The sequence below is a fragment of the Megalops cyprinoides genome, chromosome 17, assembly GCF_013368585.1.
Source record: "Megalops cyprinoides isolate fMegCyp1 chromosome 17, fMegCyp1.pri, whole genome shotgun sequence".
NCBI lineage: Eukaryota > Metazoa > Chordata > Actinopteri > Elopiformes > Megalopidae > Megalops > Megalops cyprinoides.
The window spans coordinates 1,624,607-1,648,485 of NC_050599.1; the positions used below are offsets into that span (position 1 = coordinate 1,624,607).

A 23,879-nucleotide genomic window follows, 5' to 3' on the forward strand; every position below is an offset into this window, starting at 1 on the left:
TGCTGTCTGCGGAGCATCCCGGTGCTTTCTGCGGAGCATCCCGGTGCTGTCTGCGGAGCATCCCGGTGCTGTCTGCGGAGCATCCCGGTGCTTTCTGCGGAGCATCCCGGTGCTGTCTGCGGAGCATCCCGGTGCTTTCTGCGGAGCATCCCGGTGCTGTCTGCGGAGCATCCCGGTGCTGTCTGCGGAGCATCCCGGTGCTGTCTGCGGAGCATCCCGGTGCTTTCTGCGGAGCATCCCGGTGCCGTCTGCGGAGTATCCCGGTGCTTTCTGCGGAGCATCCCGGTGCTGTCTGCGGAGCATCCCGGTGCTTTCTGCGGAGCATCCCGGTGCTGTCTGCGGAGCATCCCGGTGCTGTCTGCGGAGCATTCCGGTGCTGTCTGCGGAGCATCCCGGTGCTGTCTGCGGAGCATCCCGGTGCTTTCTGCGGAGCATCCCGGTGCTGTCTGCGGAGCATCCCGGTGCTGTCTGCGGAGCATCCCGGTGCTGTCTGCGGACGGCTGGCTGTGCTGTACAATCATTATATCATAGTTTAGCCACAGCTGTACACCGGATGCATTGGTGTGCACATGCAAACTATATAGCTTTGTAGCATGTAAGTCACGGAGAACTATTGATCCAATACTCTCACATTCCTTAACAAAGACACTTTGCCAACGACAAACTGTTGAAACTCACAGTTCTTTTGCAGAAATGTGGCAGGACATATCTCAAGCAACAGTGTATGAATAAACATGATTACAGGAAAATACTATTTAAACAAAATTGTTTCCCTCACAACTTTTATACCTTTAACAGATAATAATGATTTGACACAAGATATTTCTTGTATGAACAAATTATGTTTGTCAGTTTTGCAAATGCTATTTTTCAAGTAACCCAATTTGACTGGATTTCTGCTACGTTGTAAAAGAAGATACAGAGAGTGAAAAATCATGATTTCCTGCGGACAAACAAATCACCGGTCTTGTGGCTGGACATCAGGCATGTAAACCTATAGCACATTTTGCCCCGTCAGTTTGAGCTCGCTGGGTTAGATTATTATTTGCATGAATATCATGTTATATAGAATTAGTGCACGTTGACGTCATTCTCATACGCTTTTCATTCAATGTTGTGTTTCAATTTTCCCCACTCATTCAGAGAATAATGAAATGTAAAACAGAGCCATGATCTCCCATAAGATAAATAGTATTAATTTGTTGTGAAAATATGTCTAAAATATTTCATTTAAAACTACAAATAGAACTAATCTCGGAACTATTGAGAACAGACGGTCACGGTGTTTCTCCATCGGACATATTTATTTTGACGGACCGGAAGTTTGACCTTTGAAACTCCCATGCCTGATGGTGGGAAAATACATTTGTGTAGTTGAATAATGTCTGCGTAAATTTGTGTATCTTTCAGAGCAAACCTCCCGTCTTTAATAGTTAACCGCCATGGCTGCAAAGCGCAAAGCAGATATATTAGTCCCTGCGGAGGAGAGTGATCAGCTGCTTATCAGACCGCTGTAAGTTCCCGTTTCCCTTTGAAAAGAGTGTGTAACTGCCTGTCAGGTGTACCCAAGTTAACCGGCTAACGTTAACAAGTCGGTCGTTTCGGACGCTAATTTCGCTAGCTGGATAGACAGATTGCGTTTTTTAAAATAACTGTGTAATGATGATTTGCTTGTAACTATAGCTACATGAGAAACACAGAAGCTAGCTACCTAATGTGAAGAATTATCCAGGTTCTTTTATTCGCTAGTCCAAAGGTTATAGATCTTTATAGATCTTTTTTAAGAACGCATTGATTTTATTAGTTTCCTTCCTCGCTAATTCAGCTGTTCTTTATGTAATCTTTCAGCTGTTTTATTGCGCATGTTAAAAGCGTTCATTGATGTGTACAGCTAAGCAGGTAGTGAATGATGAATCTGTGCTCCGTTCCCTGACAGCGGAGCCGGGCAGGAGGTGGGCAGGTCATGCATCATTCTCGAGTTCAAGGGACGGAAGATCATGGTAGGAAAAATCACTGTGCTCCACCGTTTCCGCCGATGCTACGCGTCTTTTGTAAAGCGTTACAGGCCACTCGATGGGGCTGGTAGTAAGACCGAATCTTTAATTCCTGCAGCTGGACTGTGGCATCCACCCGGGTTTGGAAGGAATGGACGCCCTTCCCTACATCGACTTGATAGATCCAGCAGAGATCGACCTGCTTCTCATCAGCCAGTGAGTCTCTCTTTGTGGCTGTAGCTCCTCCATTCCAGGTGTCAGTTTATTGTTGGATCGCTTTTGTGCAGGAATGCATACCAGCCACGTAAACTCTGACTGAGTGGCCCGTTTCCTCTCTCAGTTTCCATTTGGATCACTGCGGTGCCCTGCCGTGGTTTTTGCAGAAGACAAGTTTCAAAGGCAGAACCTTCATGACACATGCTACTAAAGCCATCTATCGCTGGCTCTTATCCGATTACGTCAAGGTCAGGTATGTACGACTTAAAAGTTGATTATCTTGTGTCAACCACTTCACATACAAACTAGAGAGGGATTGGCAGATCAAACAGCAAACACTTAAGCCAAGAGCTGAAAAAGTATGACAAAAGAATGAACCATATGGTCCTCAAAGATACGTGCACCCGGCTGGATTGCACATTGTTTGAACTTCACGCAAGAGTGATTGAAGATGTGAGATGTTCATTAATGTAAAAGCTGGTTCTCTTGAGTTATTTTTTTACATATATCAGATATATATACATGTATCAGATATTTACATAACTGTTATTTTATATGGCATTGTACAGTCCTTATACCGGACATCCAGCCTGATCAGTTTTGTCAGGATGTTTTACGAGTGCTCTCTCCCTCCTGTTTGATCCCTGCGTCTGCAGCAACATTTCGGCGGACGACATGCTTTACACCGAGACGGACCTGGAGGAGAGCATGGACAAGATTGAGACCATCAACTTCCACGAGGTGAAGGAGGTGGCCGGCATCAAGTTCTGGTGCTACCACGCGGGCCACGTGCTGGGGGCGGCCATGTTTATGATCGAGATCGCAGGAGTGAAGGTGAGTCCCCGAGTCACCGAGGAGTTCGCTCTGAAAAAAAGCATCAGAGTTAGACTGTCTCTCTCACTCTCTCTCTCTCTCTCTCTCTCTTATGCTCTCTCCATCCTCCCTCAGCTGCTCTACACCGGGGACTTCTCTCGTCAGGAGGACAGGCATCTGATGGCAGCCGAGATCCCCAGCGTAAAGCCCGACATCCTCATCATTGTGAGTCCCGCCCAGCTCTGTCCTGATTATGCCCTTCCATTGGCTATGCCGGGTTATGAAGTGTTACATCTGGTTGTTACACCTGCTTACAACCTGATCTTGACCTTCTGATAGCTTGGAAGGGTTATGAAACATTAAATCTAGTGGTGCAGCTCTTACCTGAGTATGAAATTCCGTTGGCTTGGCTGGGTTATGAGGCATTAACCCCGCTGGTGTGTCTCTCTTTCCCAGGAGTCCACGTATGGTACGCACATCCACGAGAAGAGGGAGGAGCGGGAGGCCCGCTTCTGCAACACCGTCCACGACATTGTCAACCGAGAAGGCCGCTGCCTCATCCCCGTCTTCGCCTTGGGCCGAGCCCAGGAGCTGCTGCTCATCCTGGGTGAGACCCCACGCTGGCTGGCCTCTGTGTCCCTGGATCTGTGCTAATGTGATCGGATTACTGAATCAAAATCACAAAAGTTGCTTTAAGGAAAACAAGATATTTTAGCAGAGAGAGGATTGAAAAATGGCTTTTTAAAGGAGTGGTCACTTTCAGCTAAATGAAAGTTCTTTGGTGGATAGAAAGATAAAATAAAAAAGATTTTATTTTAATACCAGAACTGATGAGGATAGACAAGTTTTGTTTCATTTGAAGCTGTTTTTGAATTGTCTTCCTGTCTAAACGTATAATGAAATTGTGAGCCCGTATATTATATTTGAATGTGTAGAACTGTGGAGCCATAGATTCACATAGAGCTGCTTCCTCTGCTCACAGATGAGTACTGGCAGAACCACCCTGAGCTGCATGACATCCCCATCTACTACGCCTCCTCTCTGGCCAAGAAGTGCATGGCGGTGTACCAGACCTACGTCAACGCCATGAACGACAAAATCCGCAAGGCCATCAACATCAACAACCCTTTCGTCTTCAAGCACATCAGCAACCTGAAGGTGGGGACCGTCCCTTCTGTGTGTCTGAACATGCACATGGCTCAGAGTGTGGATGCTCACTGTGTGTGTGTGTGTGTGTGTGTGTGTGCCTGTGTGTCTGTCTCTCCCTCCCAGAGCATGGACCACTTCGATGACATCGGCCCCAGCGTGGTGATGGCGTCCCCGGGTATGATGCAGAGCGGTTTGTCCCGTGAGCTGTTTGAGAGCTGGTGCACAGACAAGAGGAACGGCGTGATCATCGCTGGGTACTGTGTGGAGGGCACACTCGCCAAGGTGAGCCTGTCAGCGGGACGACACGCTTGAGCCCGAGCCCGAACCCGAGCCCGAGCCCGAGTCTGAGCCTACGCTGTGAGTGACAGCCAATACAGAGCTGGGTTACAGCTGTGACACGCAGGGTTAAAGGTCACTGCACTATTCACCCACGAGGGATGCAGTGTCCTTGATGTCATCTTAAGGCCCTTTCAGACTGCAGAAACAAGGAAAACAAACATAAAGATGGTCGTTAGAGACCAGAATTCTCTGAATCACAAGGAAGAATCCTGTGATAGTGATGTCCTAACACAGCGGGGTGATACACAGTGATGCAGTTTCCCTGGCCACTGTCTGTGTAAATGCTGTAAGGTTCTTACTTAATGCTGACCAGCCTGCGGTGTTCTTTCACTCGACCATCCCTGTCATATTGCCATGTGATGTCATTTTGTGTGATGATGTCACACAGTGGTGCGAGTGATGATGTCATTTGACTTTTCGTGTCCCGGGTCTCGTGTAGCACATCATGTCGGAGCCGGAGGAGATCACCACCATGTCTGGGCAGAAGCTTCAGCTGAAGATGTCAGTGGACTACATCTCCTTCTCCGCCCACACCGACTACCAGCAGACCAGCGAGTTCATCCGAGCACTCAAGCCCCCTCATGTGGTAATGCCTGCGAATGGCCTGTCCAATCAGGTCCTCTCCTACAGGGGAGTCCGTATGTTACTGTCCGTCACATGGGCCTGTCACCCGTAGGTCCTGGTGCACGGCGAGAAGAACGAGATGGCCCGGCTGAAGGGTTAGGGTGAGGGGGTAGGGGTTAGGGTTAGGGTTAGGGTTAGGGTGAGGGTTAGAGATTGGGGTTAGGGGTTAGTTACCCCCCCGTGACGGCTGTCTGTCGCCCCGCAGATCCTGGTGCACGGCGAGCAGAACGAGATGGCCCGGCTGAAGGCGGCGCTGATCCGCGAGTATGAGGACAACGACGATGTCCACATCGAGGTGCACAACCCACGCAACACTGAGGCCGTCACCCTCAACTTCCGAGGAGAGAAGCTGGCCAAAGTGAGGAACCCCACCCTGTCCTCACCGTGACATCACACTGCAGTACACTACACTACACTACGTTTCACTACATTACATTACTGTCAGTTAGCAGATGCTCTTATCCAGAGTGCCTTGCATAGGTTACAGTTTTTACATGTTATCCGTTATACAGCTGGGTATCTCCTGAGGCAGTTGTGCATTAACTGTTTGTGCAGAGGGTAGATCAGTGTAAGCAGGTTCGTCCTGCTTCATGCTTGAGATCAATTAACATCTCGTTACATTTCATGAGCTGATTTTGCATTCGGAACAAACTTTTATTTTCAGTTCAGTTGAGGACTATGAGGTCATAATTTAAGTAGAAAACATTGTCCCTTTATTGCGTCTTCATAGGACCTGAAGCCCTCTGATATTAATATGGTTATAGCATATCAGAGTGTTTGAGCCTGTGTTAAGAATGAATGTGTTGTGAATTCACTCACTGTGTGTGTGTGTGTCTGTGTGTGTCTGTGTGTGTCTGTGCGTGTGTGTGTGTGTGTGTGTGTGTGTGTGTCTGTGCGTGTGTGTGTGTGTGTGTGTGTGTGCGTGTCTGTGTGTGTGTGTGTGTGTGTCTGTGTGTGTCTGTGCGTGTGTGTCTGTGCGTGTGTGTCTGTGCGTGTGTGCGTGCGTGTGTGTGTGTGTGTGCGTGCGTGTGTGTGCGTGCGTGCGTGTGCGTGCGTGCGTGTGCGTGCGTGCGTGCGTGTGTGTCTGTGTGTGTCTGTGCGTGTGTGTCTGTGCGTGTGTGTGTGCGCGCGCGTGTGTGTGCGTGCGTGTGTGTGTGTGTGTGCGTGTTTGCTGGGTTTGCAGGTGATGGGCTCGCTGGCTGACAGGAAGTGTGCTCAGGGCCAGAGAGTGTCTGGGATCCTGGTGAAGCGGAACTTCAGCTACCACATCCTGACCTCCTCTGACCTGTCGAGTGAGTGTTCAACCCCCCCCCCCACACCTCTGCTACTACAAACAGCCTCTACACGTGTTTCCTAACCCTGACCCCCCCGCACCCCCTCTCTCTGGCCCCCAGACTACACTGACCTGGCCGTGAGCACAGTGAAGCAGACTCAGGCCATACCCTTCACTGGCCCCTTCCCGCTGCTGGTCAGCCAGCTGCGTAACCTGGCAGGTAGGTGAATATAACGGCCTTACAGTGCCTCCGCCCTGACACAGTGCCTCCGCCCTGACACAGTGCCTCCGCCCTGACACAGTGCCTCCGCCCTGACACAGTACCTCCGCCCTGACACAGTACCTCCGCCCTGACACAGTACCTCCGCCCTGACACAGTGCCTCCGCCCTGACACCGCATACGAGCGCTGAGACACTGGGGTACGATGTAGAACTCGCACAAGAACACCACTCAGACAGTGCACCTTTTCCTAGTGTTTGGTCTTCTTTATGAAGTCTATAATTTTTTGGGAATCTGATTTTACCTAACAAATGATTTTCAGTGCAGTTATCCCCACCACCTGCATGCAGATGAGTGAGAGGCACTACAGCAGGCTCGCAGTGTGTGTACATGAAACAAGTTCTTCTGTTAGCATGTGGCTGTGTTAGCGTAAACCAGGCTCTGACCGCTGAGTACACTCTTCCCCAGGGGACGTGGAGGAGCTGGACAGTACAGACAAGACCACCCTGAAAATCTTCAAAAACATCACCCTGGTGCAGGAGGCTGGAATGGTGGTGCTGGAGGTGAGATCCTGCTGAGACTACAGGACTATGTGTACATATGTGTATGTGTAATTAAAAGTCAATAAACGCATCCATGTACATTTTGTTCCCACAGTGGATTGCCAACCCTCTGAATGACATGTATGCTGATGCTGTCACCACTGTGGTTCTGGAGGTCCAGTCCAACCCAAAAGCCCAGAAAGGTACGAGCAGTGACCATTTTGGACATACTGTATAGGTTCACTTTCTGGCCATGTTCACAGACCACAAGTATCTACAGGTGCAGTGTAATATATCTTCTGCTTGGTTGCGTGGTTTGTCCAATGAAGAACATTCCCTGAGCTGAATTTTTCATTTTCCAGGGAACAAAATTAATTTCATTACCTCAAAGAAAAGCCAGTTGAAATGATATTAAAGAAATCAAACTGCAGGCAGCTGCTTGACCCAGTCTGAGTTATGATTTTTCGATTCACAGTCATGGACTCCAATAAAGAGAAGATTGACATGAATGTTTACCAGAAGAGACTGGAACTTATGCTGCAGTAAGTACCTCAGCCTCAATGTTTAAGGGACTGCTTACATGTAGGGGTAGATCCTTAAATTGGTGAAAAATCTATGGAAGGATGAAGGGAATTGGGCCAGATCTGCTCTGGAGCCCCTGACTGCACCTCCATGAGGAGACAGCAGGCAGGAGTAAGCCTCACTGGAAGCTCCAGCCCCGGGTGCAGCCAGGTGGAGTCTTTACCCTAAAGCACTTCCTCTGTCCCACAGGGACATGTTCGGCGAAGACTGTGTGGACTTCAAAGACGAGAAGAACCTGTCCGTGACGGTAGATGGGAAGACGGCCTACATCTGCCTGGAGACTCGGGTGAGACCCTTGGCTGGCTGCCCTGTGCTGTTTTCACTAGCCTGAGCTGAGTGTGAGTGTGTGTGTGCATGTGGCTCTGTGAGCTAACCCTGTGAGTGTGTGTGTGTGTGTTTGTGCATGTGGCTCTGTGAGCTAACCCCTGTGAGTGTGTGTGTGTGTTTGTGTGTGTGGCTCTGTGAGCTAACCCCTGTGAGTGTGTGTGTGTGTGTTTGTGCATGTGGCTCTGTGAGCTAACCCCTGTGAGTGTGTGTGTGTGTTTGTGTGTGTAGTGTGTGAGCTAACCCCCATGCTGGCTCTGTCCCTCCCACAGACGGTGGACTATGAGGAGGGCAGTGCAGATGACGAGTCCCTGAAGGAGATGGTGGAGCTGGCCGTCCAGCGGCTCTATGATGCCCTGAACCCTGTGCTCTGAGCCGACCCAGGGCCCGGCCGCTAGGAGCCGCCCCTGCCTGGAACACGAGCAGTGCAGGCTAACCAGAGCTGCACAGGCTAACCAGCGTGATCCAGACAGCAGGTACCATGCTGAAAGCCAGTGCACTCGGGTGTGTACATTGTTTTCTGATGCTGAAACTCAGCACAAAAGCTAATTCCGTGCTAGCACAAAATGCTATTTTTTGTTAGAATCTAAAGTATTAGTCTTATCTGTGTATAACATTCTGGAAGTTTTTCTGTATGTTTGCAAGGAGATGTCATGATTCCAATGAATCATGGGTATTTTGCATTAGTAGATTATTTCTTTTTGTATGAATTTATGAACTTGGTCTTTTGTGTTTGTAATAAATGAATATAAAAAGTCTTGAGTTTTGGAACTCACTCAGAAGGTGGGCTCTTTAGTTCTTGAGAGATGGGCGATTTCCCCTCTCGTACTGATATGGGAAGTGAACCAGCTGTGTGCTGGAAAAAGTTAAGCTTCTTCCTACTAAATTCATCAAGCAATCAAACTGTTGTTGTTGGGAACGTATTTTTCTAATAGAAATTGTCACATAACGTTCAGCGTAGTGAATTGTGCATTTTCCAGAGGGAGAAAAGGCATTATTCCTCTGTAGTCATCTGTAGTGTTCTCACAGTGATGTTATTCATTAAAGAGTAACAGCAAGAACATCACTCAGAAGGTGGGCTCTTCCTGACAAGAACACAAATAAAACACTGAGGCAACACTGGGGGTGTATAAAAATGTATTGCATTCGTCGACATCTTTTATTTTGTTAATACAAGACATAAATGATTTTTATAAACACACGTAATGACACAACAGAGGTCACGGAGGTCATCTGAGAGTGGTTCTGATAGCGGCGTTTATACGGTCGACCCTTCTCGACACTCCCTGTGGTCGGGGTGAGAGGTCCGTCTCCACGGCGATGGGACACTGACAGCGTCACTGCACGCGCTCGGTGGCGGAACACTGAACACGGGCTCCTCAGCAGAGCGCGGTCACCTGAGCATCCCTGTGCGATACCACAGCCCGTTCATCACGGTTTATTACACGGTTCACACAGTCAGCTCTCAGTGGTATAACCCCCCACAGACCCACAGGTTTACCAGCACAGAAACGGGGACATTAACGGCGTGTCGGCACAAGCAGAAAGGACTACAACAGGGTGACAGGATTCCCACAGGATGGGCGTCGGGTGCGGAGGAGGCCGGGGTGACCCCCCAACCTCGGCGTCCCCCGCCTTCACGTGACCCTGAGAGCTGGCACGAAGCAGGGGATGGAGCCAGGTACAGACGGGACCGGCGGCTTTCACGCTCCGCACACAGGGTACCGGCCCAGACCACGGGAACACCTCCAGCCCCGCCCGTCTCAGCATCGCCACGCCCCATTCACACGCGCGAGTACTGCACCCCTGTTCCGGACACACTCCAGAATACAGCGTGCCTCCAACCGCAGTGAATGCTACAGGTTTCACCTATGTACAGACCAAGACTCACAGCTTATGGGCTCACGGACACTTCAGAAGCCTCTGCTTTTTTCCTCCAGAGTTCACATCACTGTACACAGTAAGACAGACCTTAACACTGTACACGTAACGCACCCCACAGAGACGTCAAGAGAAAGGACAGAACGGTAAAAAGGCACTGCTGGTGCTCTGATATCTTATCTCACCAGCCAAAGACAATCCATCAGCACTCTCACAGCTCATGAAAAATATTAAGAAAAATGGAAAATGTTTTTGCATAGAGAATATTTTTCACATTGTCCCTCCTTCTCTACCAAAGCATATGAATGACAGATGTTAACAACTGATATCATAAATCAGTTTCATAAATCAAAAAAAATACATCACACAAATGCACAATTTAACAATGGACTGTTCTGTTAACACAGCTGAGATGGCTTGTGATCATCAGGACTGAGATCAAGATTTACGTTAGTTTGGTGACTACCATATCTTTTTTTAAACTATAACTATTTTTAAATATTATACATACACAACGCAATGTTTATTTAAAAAAAATGCGGGTTGCATACCTGGTTCAAGGGTATAACAGCATTGTCCCACCTGGGATTCTACAGTGGTTTCAAACCCTCCTCCCCTCTTAATCTACACAGCGCCGCCCTAGTGGTTGCTTCTGGTTAAGCACAGAGCACAGCCTTCACTTGGCCATAAATGAGTCACAGGACGACCACAATATATTACATGAAACCTTGTGGCATAGTGGTTACAGTGTCCATCCTGAGCCCGAGACCCAGGCCTTCAAAAAGAGCACCGAGGCCACACGGCATCGAGGGGCACAGAACAGGGTTCTGTGCATACGCAGAATATGGGCCAGCTCCGAGACCCAGGACTTCAAAAAGAGCACCGAGGCCACACTGCATCGAGGGGCACAGAGCAGGGTTCTGTGCATACGCAGAATATGGACCAGCTCCTTCACACAAGAGTAATTCAGGATGACCTTGAACCCTCCAATTCAGTGCAGCGCTAACAGATGTGAACATTTTGGCTGCAGCAGTAACATTTGGGGCAGAAACGCCTCGTCAGATGGGTTCGGCCGGGACCACGTCCTTCTCTGCTGGAGTCTAACTAACCCCTCGCTGCAGAGCTGTCTGACCAATGACTCCCCCTGTATCCATTCCAAGGCAGAGTCTGCTCTGACAGGCATCCAGTGAAATCCCTGCATGGCCTAGATTTACACACAGTCTTGTGTTTCTTGTTTACCATTTAAGTATCACGTTTCCCAATACCACTGCTATCTGTGTCCCTTCAGTGACCTTCACAAGGGGACAAGAAGCTGGTACAGTTCTGCTGAATCTTCTGAAGGCTTTTCTCGGTAAAATGACAGCATATTCAGACATAACAACACCAAAGACAAGATTCATAGGAAGAGATACAAAGCTTTGCATTCTAATCAGTGTTCCTAAAAAGTGTTTAAGGCTGGACAAACGGGTGGTGCAGCAGGGGTTCGAGCACATTTGAGAAGACACAGCCATAACTCAAATTAGCCCACTTCACTCAAGAGACGCTCCCTCCGCAAGAGCTTAAAGAGGAGTGGCTGAAGACACAGAAACCCGGGATATTATAACATTCTGTCATGACTGCGGCAACTGTCTGTTGCCGTGACAACTGGCTGAGCTCCTCTGAAGACCCCAGCTGTTGACAGGCACCCAAAAGCAAGGTTAAGCTTGCTGACAGATGACTTAACGTTGGCATAACACTGCTACTCTCACACCGGAGGAGTTTTCATTTGGCATCTTACAATGTGGTGAGTCTGTAAGTGCTCTGCCTACAGAAACACATGAACACTGAAGGCTGGACGCCTGTATGTGTGATGCTGTAAGAAGTCCTGTTATCCCATCCTGTGGAGTGAACCTGTGTAAGGATAAACACAGTCTCTCCCTCTTTCCCGTGTGTGTGTGTGTATGTATGTGAGTGTGTATGCGCGTGTGTGTGTGTGTGTATGCGGGCGTGTGTGTATGCGTGTGTGTATGCATGCGTGTGTAAGTGTGTGTGTGTGTATGTGAGTGTGTGTGTGTATGTGAGTGTGTATGCGTGTATGAGTGTGTATGTGAGTGTGTGTGTGTATGTGAGTGTGTATGCGTGTGTGAGTGTGTATGTGAGTGTGTGTGTGAGTGTGTGTGTGTGTGTGTATGCGTGTGTGAGTGTATGTGAGTGTGAGTGTGTGTGTGTGTGTGAGTGTGTATGCGTGTGTGTGTGTGAGTGTGTGTGTGTGTATGTGAGTGTGTGTGTGTGTGTATGTGAGTGTGTGTGTGTGTGTATGTGAGTGTGTGTGTGTATGCGTGTGTGAGTGTATGTGAGTGTGTGTGTGTATGTGAGTGTGTATGCGTGTGTGTGTGTATGTGAGTGTGTGTGTGTATGCGTGTGTGAGTGTATGTGAGTGTGAGTGTGTATGTGAGTGTGAGTGTGTATGCGTGTGTGTGTGTGTATGTGAGTGTGTGTGTGTATGCGTGTGTGAGTGTATGTGAGTGTGTATGCGTGTATGTGAGTGTGTGTGTGTGTGTGTATGTGAGTGTGTGTGTGTATGTGAGTGTGTGTGTGTATGTGAGTGTGTGTGTGTATGTGTGTGTGTATGCGTGTGTGAGTGTGTATGTGAGTGTGTGTGTGTATGCGTGTGTGAGTGTATGTGAGTGTGAGTGTGTGTGTGAGTGTGTGTGTCAGTAATGCGCGGGTGCTCTCTCCCTCTCAGCACTCGGTCTCCTTGCTGCTGATTCGCTGCTGTCTCTGCAGTCGGAAAGCCTGCGCTTTGTCGCTGCGCGGGGGCGGCTGCTCCGTCAGGTCCTCGTAGGACTTGGCGCCGGAGCCGGCGGGGGAGAAGTCCTCCTCCAGCACCTCCTCGTCCAGGTGCGAGTCTGAGCTCGGGTCCTCCTGGATGGTGGCCATGCGGAGCGGCTCCATCTTGGGTCCCGCCGAGGCTGAGGATGGGGTCGCCACGGGGTCAGGGACTGGAACGCTGCTGGCGGATTGGGCGAGCTGGGGCTGGAGGCGGGGCTGCGCTGACAGGGTGGGGGGCGGCGGCTTGAAGATGCGCACAGATGCCGACTCCAGACTGCTCAGCATCTCCACATTCTGCACAGAGAGAGAGGGAGAGAGCCAGGTATCACACACACCTGCATGCAGAGACAGGTCTGACACACACCTGCCCACAGCATGACTGAACACCTAGTACACCTGCTACACATCAAGCTTTCAAACAGACCAGACAACCTCACACATCCCAGCTGCACACCTAGCACTAACCTGCTGAAAGAGCTGGCCTGCAAACTACAGCTCTTCATAGGCCCAGCAAGGCTCACCCAGGATCTCACCTCAGATCACAAATGAGGTCTCACCCCAGACCCCACCAAAAAAGATCCTATAACAAGCCTAATGGAACTATAAGACTCGCCGGGATCTCAAACAATTCCCAAGGTGAAAGCTTCTCCCTCCACATCGGTACTTACACTGGGGTAAAACAGGGATTTGGTGTTCTCTTCATACTGCTGGTCAAGCCGCTTATCCTGGGGAATGACAGGCACAGAAATTACAGATGTCAGAGTTACAGAAGCGCACTAGAACGTGGCGGTCATTTTCCTAGCTATTCGTCTAGGTTTGCTAACAGACTGAAAATGTTCAATCGTGTTGGCTTAGTTTGGAGAGTGTTGCCTTGACTGAGTGCACTTCTCTCTGTGTGATGCTGAGTTTGGACCTACCACACAGTGGACCAGGATACTGAGAGGGATCCAGAAGAGCAGAGAGAAGACCACCACCGAGCCCACGATGTTGTCAGCCAGGAATTTCCCTGAGGAAAAGCAGAGCACGATCAATCCTCCCTGAACCTCCCCGCGGCCAGACAGAGGTCAAAGATGCCAGGCTAACAGGTCTGATTCCCTGGCGTTTTTTCCGTATGCTACATGGCAGTTAGCGCAAACTCCCTGCTGTAGCTCAGGTCACGGTAACTCCACCCACCGAACGTGTTGATGTCCAGCTTGTCGATGAAATCCCACAGCCTCTCGACAACATCCTGCACCTGCTTCATACACTTGCCCTGCACAGAGAAATCAGGAAGTACTCACAAATCGACATCCTCCATCCTAACATCCAGATCCACAGTCATGCAGTGGGATGGAGCTCTCTAGTCTGACTCTGATTCTGACTGTAGTCTGCTGGATGAAATTGGTAGGCCTTCACACGCTCTTTGAGCGTGTGAGCTGTTCAGTCTGCCCCTGCTTTCTAACAGGAAGCTCTGCCCAGGGGGCGTGGCCACTCACCCCCTCGTCACAGAAGCCCACGGTGCAGGGTTTGCCCTTGCGCAGGAACAGGAAGTTCTGGTTGGCGTCCCGGTACGGCGTGCACGTCCCATCTCGGTTTCGGCAGCACACCTTGCACGAGTCATCCGTCTCTGGAAGCGCAGGACGAGGAAGAGGAGTGAGAGCTCCGTCCAGGGGCGGGACTTCCTCTGAGCAAGGCCTCGGCTGTGAGGCTACTGTGACTGCCTGTCTAACACCACTGAACACTGTGACTGCCTGTCTGAATAACACCACTGAACACTGTGACTGCCTGTCTGACTAACACCACTGAACACTGTGACTGCCTGTCTGAATAACACCACTGAACACTGTGACTGCCTGTCTGAATAACACCGCTGAACACCGTGACTGCCCTCTAACAGTGCATATGGAGGCGTGGCTGAACACATTCTGCACACATGATTTGTACTGGCTGTGTGTAAATATCTGTGTGTTACAGCATCGTTTCCCCAGCACATAAAGAGTGAAAGTGTATAAAAACAGGAGAGTTTCTGACCGTTGCAGGCACAGGATTTCAGACTCATCTCGGTCTCGCAGAAGGGGATACACTCCCCGTCCTGACACCGGCCCATGTCCACACACACCGTGTCGTCCGGCGCGTTGGCCGGGGGCGGGCACTCGCTGCTGTTTCCTGAGGGGGGAGGAAGAGGGATGATTAATGAAGAGTGAGACAGTGAGGAAGGTTCTGGTGGAGGGTCATGAGCAGAGCCTGGCGTTTGGCTGAGGCCTGGTCTGTGGAGGGTACAGGTGGCTGCAGTGTGTGTGTGTGTGTGTGTGTGTGTGTGTGTGTGTGTGTGTGTGTGAGCCATACAGCGAAGGGCTTGCCGCTCTCACCTGTGCAGTGAGATCTCCCCTTGCAGGTGGCATTGATGGACTCCTGGCACATCTTCCCTGCCTGCTCAAACATGCAGTTCCTGCAGCAGGCGCTGTTCCTGTCACTGCAATCAGCAGAGAGACACCGTCACCACACACACCACACACAGCTCACCGTCACCACACACACCGCACACAGCTCACCATCACCACACACAGCTCACCGTCATCACACACCACACACAGCACACCGTCGCCGCACACAGCTCACCGTCACCACACACTTGGAGGAGGGTGAGAGTGAGGCGGGCGTGAAGGAGGAGGGTGAGAGTAAAGCGGGCGTGAAGGAGGAGGGTGAGAGTAAAGCGGGCGTGAAGGAGGAGGGTGAGAGTGAGGAGGGTGAGAGTGAGGAGGGTGAGAGGGAGGTGGGGGAGAGTGAGGAGAGTGAGAGTGAGGCGGGCGTGGGAACCCGTGAGGGAGCACGGCGTACCTGCACTGCTTGTTGGGTCTGAATTTGCAGTCGGAGGTGCAGCAGGGGTCATCGCTGAGGTGCAGCAGGCCGGGATCACACTCCTCTCCGTCCTCCACCCGCGAATTCCCGCATACCTTGCTGTTCCTCTCCCTGAAGCACTGCAGAACCTTCCTCCTCAGAGTCTTCCCCACCGACGTCTTACTGCAGTTCGAGAACCGCTGCAGCACGCACACACACACACACACACACACACAGGTTTTCAGCGTTTTGGCTGACAGGCAGGTGCCAGCAGGGGGCAGCACCTTCCTCTGAGAAACAGCCCTGCAGGTGCAGGCGGATGGCCAGCAGGGGGCAGTACCTTGTTGTTGTAATGGTCTCCGCTCACGGCGATGGGGTACATGACGTATTTCCCTCCATGGTCGTCGCTCGGGGCGCAGTGGGGGATGTTGTCCGGGTCGTGCTCCGCCCCAAAGTTGTGACCCAGCTCGTGAGTGGTCACCAAGTCGGCTTCCTATTGGTTGAAAGGAAGGGACACATGGGTGGAGCAGTGAGATTTAGGCTTCACGCAGCTGCCGGTAGGGACGCTGTTCTAACAGGGGAGATCCCAAGTTAAAGTATGACAGCTTTTATGGAGACCACACAGATGATGTCTCATGGACATGCAGTCTTCATTTACTTTTTTTAAGACCAGCCTCCCTGCTTCTGAATACACACTCTCAGTGGTGACCCTGATCTCACACACATCACTTCAGATTAAGGATCAGAGGTCAGAGTTCATACAGCTACAGATAAGAGGCTAGAGGCAAACATGGTGTCTCCATTCATAAAAGGCTTGCGATCAGGGAGTTTATATAAAAATGGCACTTAAGTTTCAAACATTATCAGAAAATGCCTTCTTCAGGGTCATTCTCTTATATTAAATTGCACAGTACCCGTCATAGTCTTGAATAGCTAAGAACAATAACATTCATAAATTATTCACTTTATGAACAAGATGCTTATGTTGTCTGGAATAAAATTCATTATTTGTGAACTAAACAACTCTGCTCTCAGCAATGTTAAAAGTGAAGAATAATAAATTTTAAACCTCAAGCCGAAAAACAGCATTGTGTTACATCATATGTCTTGCTCTTATTTAATCATGGTTATGAATTACTATGGAGGGCACTGTACATAATTACGCTTATTATGTCACTAACGTACAAGTTAATTACAGAGGAGCTGCAAATCCCGAGGCTATTTTCAGTGCGGTTCGCAGCGAGGCCCTAACAGGTGGCAGCAGATCCAAGAAGAAATATTAATTCTAGTGTAAGTGGACTGTACACTTCAGTTAAAAACAGAGGTGTGTAGATCATTAACATTTCAGCAGCTACCTTCATAAAAGATGCACATTGCACACACACAAATCCCTCTGCAGTCTTACAAAAGAATTTTATAAGAAACGATTTCACCCCGTAGGGCTCCCTAAAGTGTTCAATGAACTGACCTTGGTTAGAATGGTCTTCCCATAATTCTTTGTGCTGGTTAATCCGGTGTTCAGGTAACTGGGCTTACTGTGTGATGATGAAGGATAGTAGGCTAAAAATAAGCAGTAATAACAGTTATTCTCAAAGTCAAGTTGGTCCAAGGTCCTTCTGATGAAAAGAGGGAGAGACAGGGAGAAAGAGAGGGAGACAGAAAGACAGAGATGGGGAGAAGACAGAGGGAGAGGGAGGGAGATAGTGAGACAGGAAGACAGAGAGAGAAGGGGGGAAGACAGACAGATAGAGGGGGGATGGAGAAAGAGAAGATAGAGAGAGTGAGAATGGGAGACCATTGTAAAGTCACTGTGACCTATCACTGTACTTACGTTTAGGACAGAGTCCCCCCAGGGCTCCAGCCCTGGAAGGGGCCACATACGCCAGGCCCAGGGTCCCCTCATCAAAGTCCTGGTAGGTGAACAGGTGGGCCAGGCACACCTTGGAGGCGTTTCCCGCCATGTCCGAGCTGAATTGCTGGAAACAGACAGGAAGCCATTCACATCCTCACGGTAACGCTACCCTTTGGCCGAACCTGAGGAGATTTCACCTGTACATGCCCAAACCTGGCACCCATAAGAAAACTCATCTCACTGTCATAATCACTCTCCTGGCAAAATACACGTTTCTCTAAAGCTGACTGTAACATCTGCACTTAACTGGCAAAAAAACCTCCACCTGTGGTAGTGAGAACATGCTGTTCAAGGCATGGTCAAGAAAGCTCACTGATACAGAGGTACACCACAGAGGAAAACCTGGAAACTGAAGTACTGGTCTAGAGCAATCTGATGACGTCACTGCTCCCGGTGTAGCAATCACTCAACTAATCAATCTTGTTTCATTTGATACATTTTATAGCAGTAAGAAGCAGGGCCCATAACTGGAAGGTTGCCAGTTCGATTCCCAACTGGGGCACTACTGCTGTACCCTTGGGCAAGGTACTTACCCCAGAATTGTCTCAGTAAATATCCAGCTGTATAAACTGATAACATATGTAAGCTGCTCTGGATAAGAGCATCTGCTAATGGACAATAATGTAATGTAACTTTGCATATGTATTAACATGTATACACACTTAATACATGCAGACAGATGCATGATTCGCAGATAACACAGTATGCATCATCACGCACCTCCAGCAGCTTCTTCACGTCCCAGACGTCTTTGTTCCTGGTCGGACTGCCCTTCATGTTGAAGTGGGCGACCCCTGCAGGCACTTCTGTGGGTTTCTTATTAATGATGATCTGCAAATAAAGGCCAGGGTTTTGTTAATCTGTCAGCATAGTTGACCAGAGTCAAAGAAATGGCAAAAAAGCACTTGGTGAGAAGTATCCATCCCACACTGGACAAACACTAAGGTCATTCTACCACAGGGGGGAGGAGCAGAGAATCAAATCATGACACACACAAACACACTCTCTCTCTCTCACACACAGGCACACACACACACACACACACACACACACACACACACGCACACAGACCTCCTTCACAGCCTCTTCACAAATGCTTTCAGAAATTCAATTACTTTTGCCTTCAGCCTTTGCTTCCTCTATGCCCAGCCTTCCCACACACGCCTGGCACTTAACACAGGATTTGTGGACTCTAATATTTAAAGCAATAAACACACATAGTTTCTTTTTTCCAAAGCTCGGCCCTATTCGGCCCTATGTGATTTAACCATCCATTCATATCCATGTCTGTTCTGGAAGTCACATCTCTCCTTCACTCTCTCCATACATAAATCCAATCATAAGTGAAGAGATCTAATAACAACCCCATGACATTTAAAACAGGTTGAGCAGCAAATGCGTTTCTGAGGAGATGCAGGTGGGGTTGTCACCTGTTGGATCTGTACGCCGTAACCTTTAAACTCATCATCCCACGAGGTGTTCCTGTAGATGTCGTCCACTCGATCGATCAGCTCGATCTGTCAGCGCAGTCAAAGAGACAGTAAACCAATTTACCTCACAAACTACAGACAGAGGTTTCGGGATTAAGGACAGGGGATGTTTACTGACTGATGTCACCTCTCCTGTGTATGACATTCAAACATGTTAAAATGCAAAGACAAAAATGACAAATATTTGAGGCCAGAGTCCTGGCAGTCCTGTATGACATTACACTGCTCACTGATTAACTCATACACATGAAGCACTCTGTGTGTGTGTGTGTGTGTGTGTGTGTGTGTGTGTGTGTGTGACTGCAGTGAAATCTCAGAGGTGATACTATGTGTGTGTCCCCTAGTGGTCCTCATGGGAACAGTGGGCCTCACCAGGTAGTTGATGGTGGTGCTCTCCTCCTGACGGCCCATGTGCTCGTAGAAGCGGTAGTCGGCCACCAGCAGCAGGGGGCAGGTGTTCCGCTTGTGGTCGAACACCTGACGCCTCTCCCTGGGCAGGCTCTCTGTGGAGGACAGGGAAAAGACCGGGAATACAGCAGGAGATGAGCAGAGACACAGAGGGCTGGCTAATGAGCTAACGAGCTAACGGGCTAACAGGCTAATGGCAGCCCTCTCTCCTCTCCCCCATCCAGCAGCCGCTTCTCTTTTTTTTCTCACGTTGCTGTGGTCGTGCTTCCTCCCCCCTAATTCCTCTTTAATGAGACAGAAATCAATATTTATCCTCTCATCGCCCCCACAGTACCTACGGCCCTGCGGTTAAGATATTTATTTCAGTGCTCAGTTACGGCAAATTCATAATTAACCGAGCATGAATAATGAACGTGTTTAATAACAAGATAATGACAAATTAAATAACTGCACAGAAAGCACTGCCAGGCATGGAGGGTGAGGGAATTATCACTGAAAGCAGCCACAGCTGCTATCTCCGGCTCTAACCAGACACCTATCAAACCATCTGGTCTCCGCCAATCTCGGCTTTCAGACCTCATGACAAAGTGCGCGTGCTTTCTGGGTGCCTACTGCCCTTGATAAGAGATCTGAGATTAGATCCCACAGTCCTACACTGACCACTCACAACCTGTCATTTACAACCTTTTTCTGTTCCAGGATCAGTGGAAAACTGCATGAAGCAGTAACTCAAGCTCTTGCACCCTTGGCAGATAATGGCCCATTAAAAATTCCTAAATAACAATAATCACACCACACCCACAATGCTTTCAGTTCAAGTGCTCAGCCAAACCCACCCTTCCCTCTGCTAGGCTGTATTTCAGCCCTGCTCCCCCATCAGTCCTCCTCTGTCTCTCAGCTGGGTCTCTCCACCCTCACCCGCCTCCCTCACACTCACCCTCCTCCCTCACACTCTCTCCTACCTCACACTCACCCTCCTCCCTCACACTCTCTCTCCTCCCCCACACACTCTCTCCTCCCTCACACTCACCCTCCTCCCTCACACTCTCTCCTCCCTCACACTCACCCTCCTCCCTCACACTCACCCCCCTCCCTCACACTCACCCCCCTCCCTCACACTCACCCTCCTCCCTCACACTCACCCTCCTCCCTCACACTCTCTCTCCTCCCTCACACTCACCCTCCTCCCTCACACTCACCCTCCTCCCTCACACTCTCTCCTCCCTCACACTCACCCTCCTCCCTCACACTCACCCCCCTCCCTCACACTCTCTCCTCCCTCACACTCACCCTCCTCCCTCACACTCTCTCCTCCCTCACACTCACCCTCCTCCCTCACACTCACCCTCCTCCCTCACACTCTCTCCTCCCTCACACTCCTCCCTCACACTCTCTCCTCCCTCACACTCTCTCCTCCCTCACACTCACCCTCCTCCCTCACACTCACCCGCCTCCCTCACACTCACCCGCCTCCCTCACACTCACCCCCTTCCTCACACTCACCCTCCTCCCTCACACTCTCTCTCCTCCCTCACACTCTCTCTCCTCCCTCACACTCACCCTCCTCCCTCACACTCACCCTCCTCCCTCACACTCACCCCCCTCCCTCACACTCTCTCCTCCCTCACACTCTCTCCTCCCTCACACTCACCCCCTTCCTCACACTCTCTCTCCTCCCTCACACTCTCTCTCCTCCCTCACACTCACCCTCCTCCCCCTGGCTTCCGCCCTCCTGGGCTCCCTCGGGCAGCAGATCCCGAGCATCCGCGTTCACGTAGCCGCACACTTTGGGTGACGCCAGCCGGCTGATGTTCCTGATGTCCTCCGAGCGGTAGGCCAGCAGGCGGTCGTCAGGGCCCGACTCTGTGAACCTCCACAGGGGCTGAGAGAGACGGGGGCAGGTTAGGACAGCCCCCCAGACAGAGCCACTCACCTGCTACACCTGCCTCTTCCATCTACTAGGACCTTTTGCCTCTGTAGTTCTGTTTTTGCAATCTTGGACAGCAATTAAGACAGTACAGCATATTACAGATAATACATTCATTTAAAATAAATAACAAATCTGGAAATTAATTTCCCCTGGAACAGCCATTATATCCTGTGCAAGAAACCACCGCACAAATTTCTTTCCTCTGAAATAGGTTTAATCTTTACTGAGGGTAGCGCCTTACCTCTATATTGTACTCGGCTTCATCTGTCAGAATGTGGGCGGTGAAGTCGTTGTCGTCAATGTGCGCCTGGACCCGTGAGTTCTCCTCCCCTTTAAAGACAAGGCCATTAGATTCACACAGCACTGCCAAAGGGGACAGATGGGTTTACAGCTTGGAGATGCTCTATTGTAAATACACACGTCCAGTCAACAGACAGAAGAAGATGGACAAAGCCTGCTGGCGGGAAAGAGAAAGACAGCTTGACAGACAGACAGGCAGACAGAGAGTCGGACACGGCCTTGGTCTCTCCCATCATTCCTTGCCGCGCCTCTCACCCACGACGTGCCCGGTGAAGAAGTTCTGTCTCTGGACGTCGTAGCTGTCCTCCTGGCCATCCCCGTCCACAAACACCGCGCTGAAGTCCTGGGTGAACAGCTTTGTGTTGGTCGTCAGGTACAGCTTGAAATGCCTGGGACACGAGGAAGGGAGGCTTCATGGGAACACAGACATGCAAAAGGTTCCGGAACATGGAACAGGTTACAAATTTGTTAAAGGGGCGTACACCCCTCCACAGTGCCCCCCGTGCAGCCGGGACAGGGCGTACCTCTCCAGGGCCGTGAAGCTGAGCAGTCGCTCCACGTGAGACTGCGCCTGGACCTCCCTCTTCCTGACCGAGTGCTGGTGCACGCTGGAGAAGGAGAAGACGTCGAAGTCCGCCAGCATGGAGCTGAGGGCGTCTGTGGCGACAGGGGGGCGCGGTCACCACACAATACACTTTGGATAAAAGCGTCTGCTAAATAAATAAATGTAATAAATGTAAATGTAAATGTAAATCCCCCACACTCCCCCACGATCCCTCACAATCCCCCACACTCCCCCACGATCCCTCACGGATCTCAGTCAAGCCGTTCACCCATATAAGGATAGAGCTTTTCATAAAGCGAATTTCAAGCTGTATCTCTAGTCTAACCTCCTCTCTATCTTTCTGTATCTATCCTATCTCTATTTTCTATAAAAAGGCACTCTACATTAGTTTTGTACTTAACTCAGTATCTTACTGACCTCTTGTAATACTTCTCGATAACTACGCTTAGCAAAGTGATGCACTTTCTTGGAAGTCGCTCTGGATAAGAGCGTCTGCTAAATGACGTAATATAATGTAATGCAAGCCATAATATATGGGTTTCTGAAGAAAGTCTATTTTACGCAATTCCCAAACACAGTGCTCTTCTACTACGTTACTTAAAATGTTCACATAAAATAACAGCTCGCTCAGCAATGCGGTCGCAGTGAGTACCGCTCCTGGCATTGTACTGAATTTTAATTAGCCATAACAAATCAAGACTTTGGGCCAATCAGATTACAGGATTTCAAACCAATTGACAGACACGCACTGTGCCGTGCTTTAATGCTGAAACGTGATTCGATTCCTATCGATTACAGCGTACAGTGGCTGTTCAGCTGTATGGCTAAATAGCGATTCGGTAGCTAGTATAATCACTGCAGCTAGCTAGCCAAGTTACAGATTCTTCAGTTTTATTGTTTCTTGGTAATGGATCGCACTAACACTTACGAAACACGGGGAAACTGTGAGTACAATAAATTGCACGGGATGGCAAACAACTTCTCCGGCAGCTCATTAAAAACATGGACCGGCGTGGGAAGTGAAGTCAGACGTGTTGTGGGAGTGGGAATCGGTGGTAAAATCGACTCACCATACTCGCGATCATTTTCCCATCGTTCCGATTTTTCAACAGGTTTTCTGGCACCGTCTGCCCACCGAGTCAGAACCAACAGCGCAAAGAGAGTTTGGACAGGTCTCATGGCGATCGGGACGGGTCCGGCCGAAACGATTTGGCTTCACCGGCTGGCCAGCCAGCTAGCTTCCCCTTTATTTCGAGCTAGCTAGCTGTTTTTATGTCAACATTAAGGCTAACTCTGTATAAGTTACTGAAGAAATACAACGAGTAACTAAGCTTTAACGGATCGTTTGACTGTTTAAAAAACAATCTTTTCAACATGCAACGTATAGAAATCAGAGTCGACTCTTTTTAAGTCTTAATTGCAATACGACCATGACAATGAGAAGTGTATAGGAAGAGCCCCGCATCTCAGCCGTACGCTGCGCCCACACACCCGGAAGCACTTTTGCGGAAAACCCAGGGCTGCGACAAACATCCCGTGATGAGAGAAAGACAGGATTACTGCAGTTACTGTGAGACTGTGGGCGAGGCAGTGTCCTAGCGAGCGTCCGTTTCCAATGGAAATGACCCGTCTCTCTGTTATTGCACGTCGCGCTTCGGATTGTCTAAATGACGAAAATGTAAATATTAT

General features: G+C 49.7%; 2 protein-coding genes across 2 annotated transcripts; one reads left to right on the forward strand and one right to left on the reverse strand.

Annotated features, from left to right (window-relative positions):
* The first annotated feature begins 1,328 nt into the window (after positions 1–1,328).
* Positions 1,329–8,626, forward strand: cpsf3 (cleavage and polyadenylation specific factor 3). Its single transcript, XM_036549921.1, has 18 exons — positions 1,329–1,513; positions 1,937–2,000; positions 2,113–2,210; positions 2,335–2,463; positions 2,867–3,044; positions 3,159–3,248; positions 3,480–3,630; positions 4,006–4,181; positions 4,296–4,454; positions 4,951–5,097; positions 5,341–5,493; positions 6,319–6,427; positions 6,530–6,628; positions 7,097–7,191; positions 7,286–7,373; positions 7,646–7,712; positions 7,942–8,038; positions 8,349–8,626. The coding sequence occupies exons 1-18, from the start codon at positions 1,443–1,445 to the stop codon at positions 8,448–8,450; spliced, it is 2,073 nt and encodes a 690-aa protein (XP_036405814.1). The 5' UTR covers positions 1,329–1,442; the 3' UTR covers positions 8,451–8,626.
* A 3,993-nt stretch (positions 8,627–12,619) lies between these two features.
* Positions 12,620–23,606, reverse strand: adam17b (ADAM metallopeptidase domain 17b). Its single transcript, XM_036549863.1, has 19 exons — positions 23,261–23,606; positions 22,150–22,282; positions 21,881–22,014; positions 21,567–21,655; positions 21,103–21,277; positions 19,360–19,490; positions 18,928–19,014; positions 18,218–18,328; positions 17,417–17,561; positions 17,054–17,145; positions 15,926–16,078; positions 15,586–15,785; positions 15,117–15,220; positions 14,779–14,913; positions 14,244–14,374; positions 13,942–14,020; positions 13,686–13,774; positions 13,437–13,493; positions 12,620–13,062 (listed from the first exon to the last, which is right to left on the reverse strand). Exons 1-19 carry the CDS (start codon positions 23,367–23,369, stop codon positions 12,679–12,681), a joined length of 2,538 nt encoding a protein of 845 aa, XP_036405756.1. The 5' UTR covers positions 23,370–23,606; the 3' UTR covers positions 12,620–12,678.
* Between the last annotated feature and the right edge of the window lie 273 nt (positions 23,607–23,879).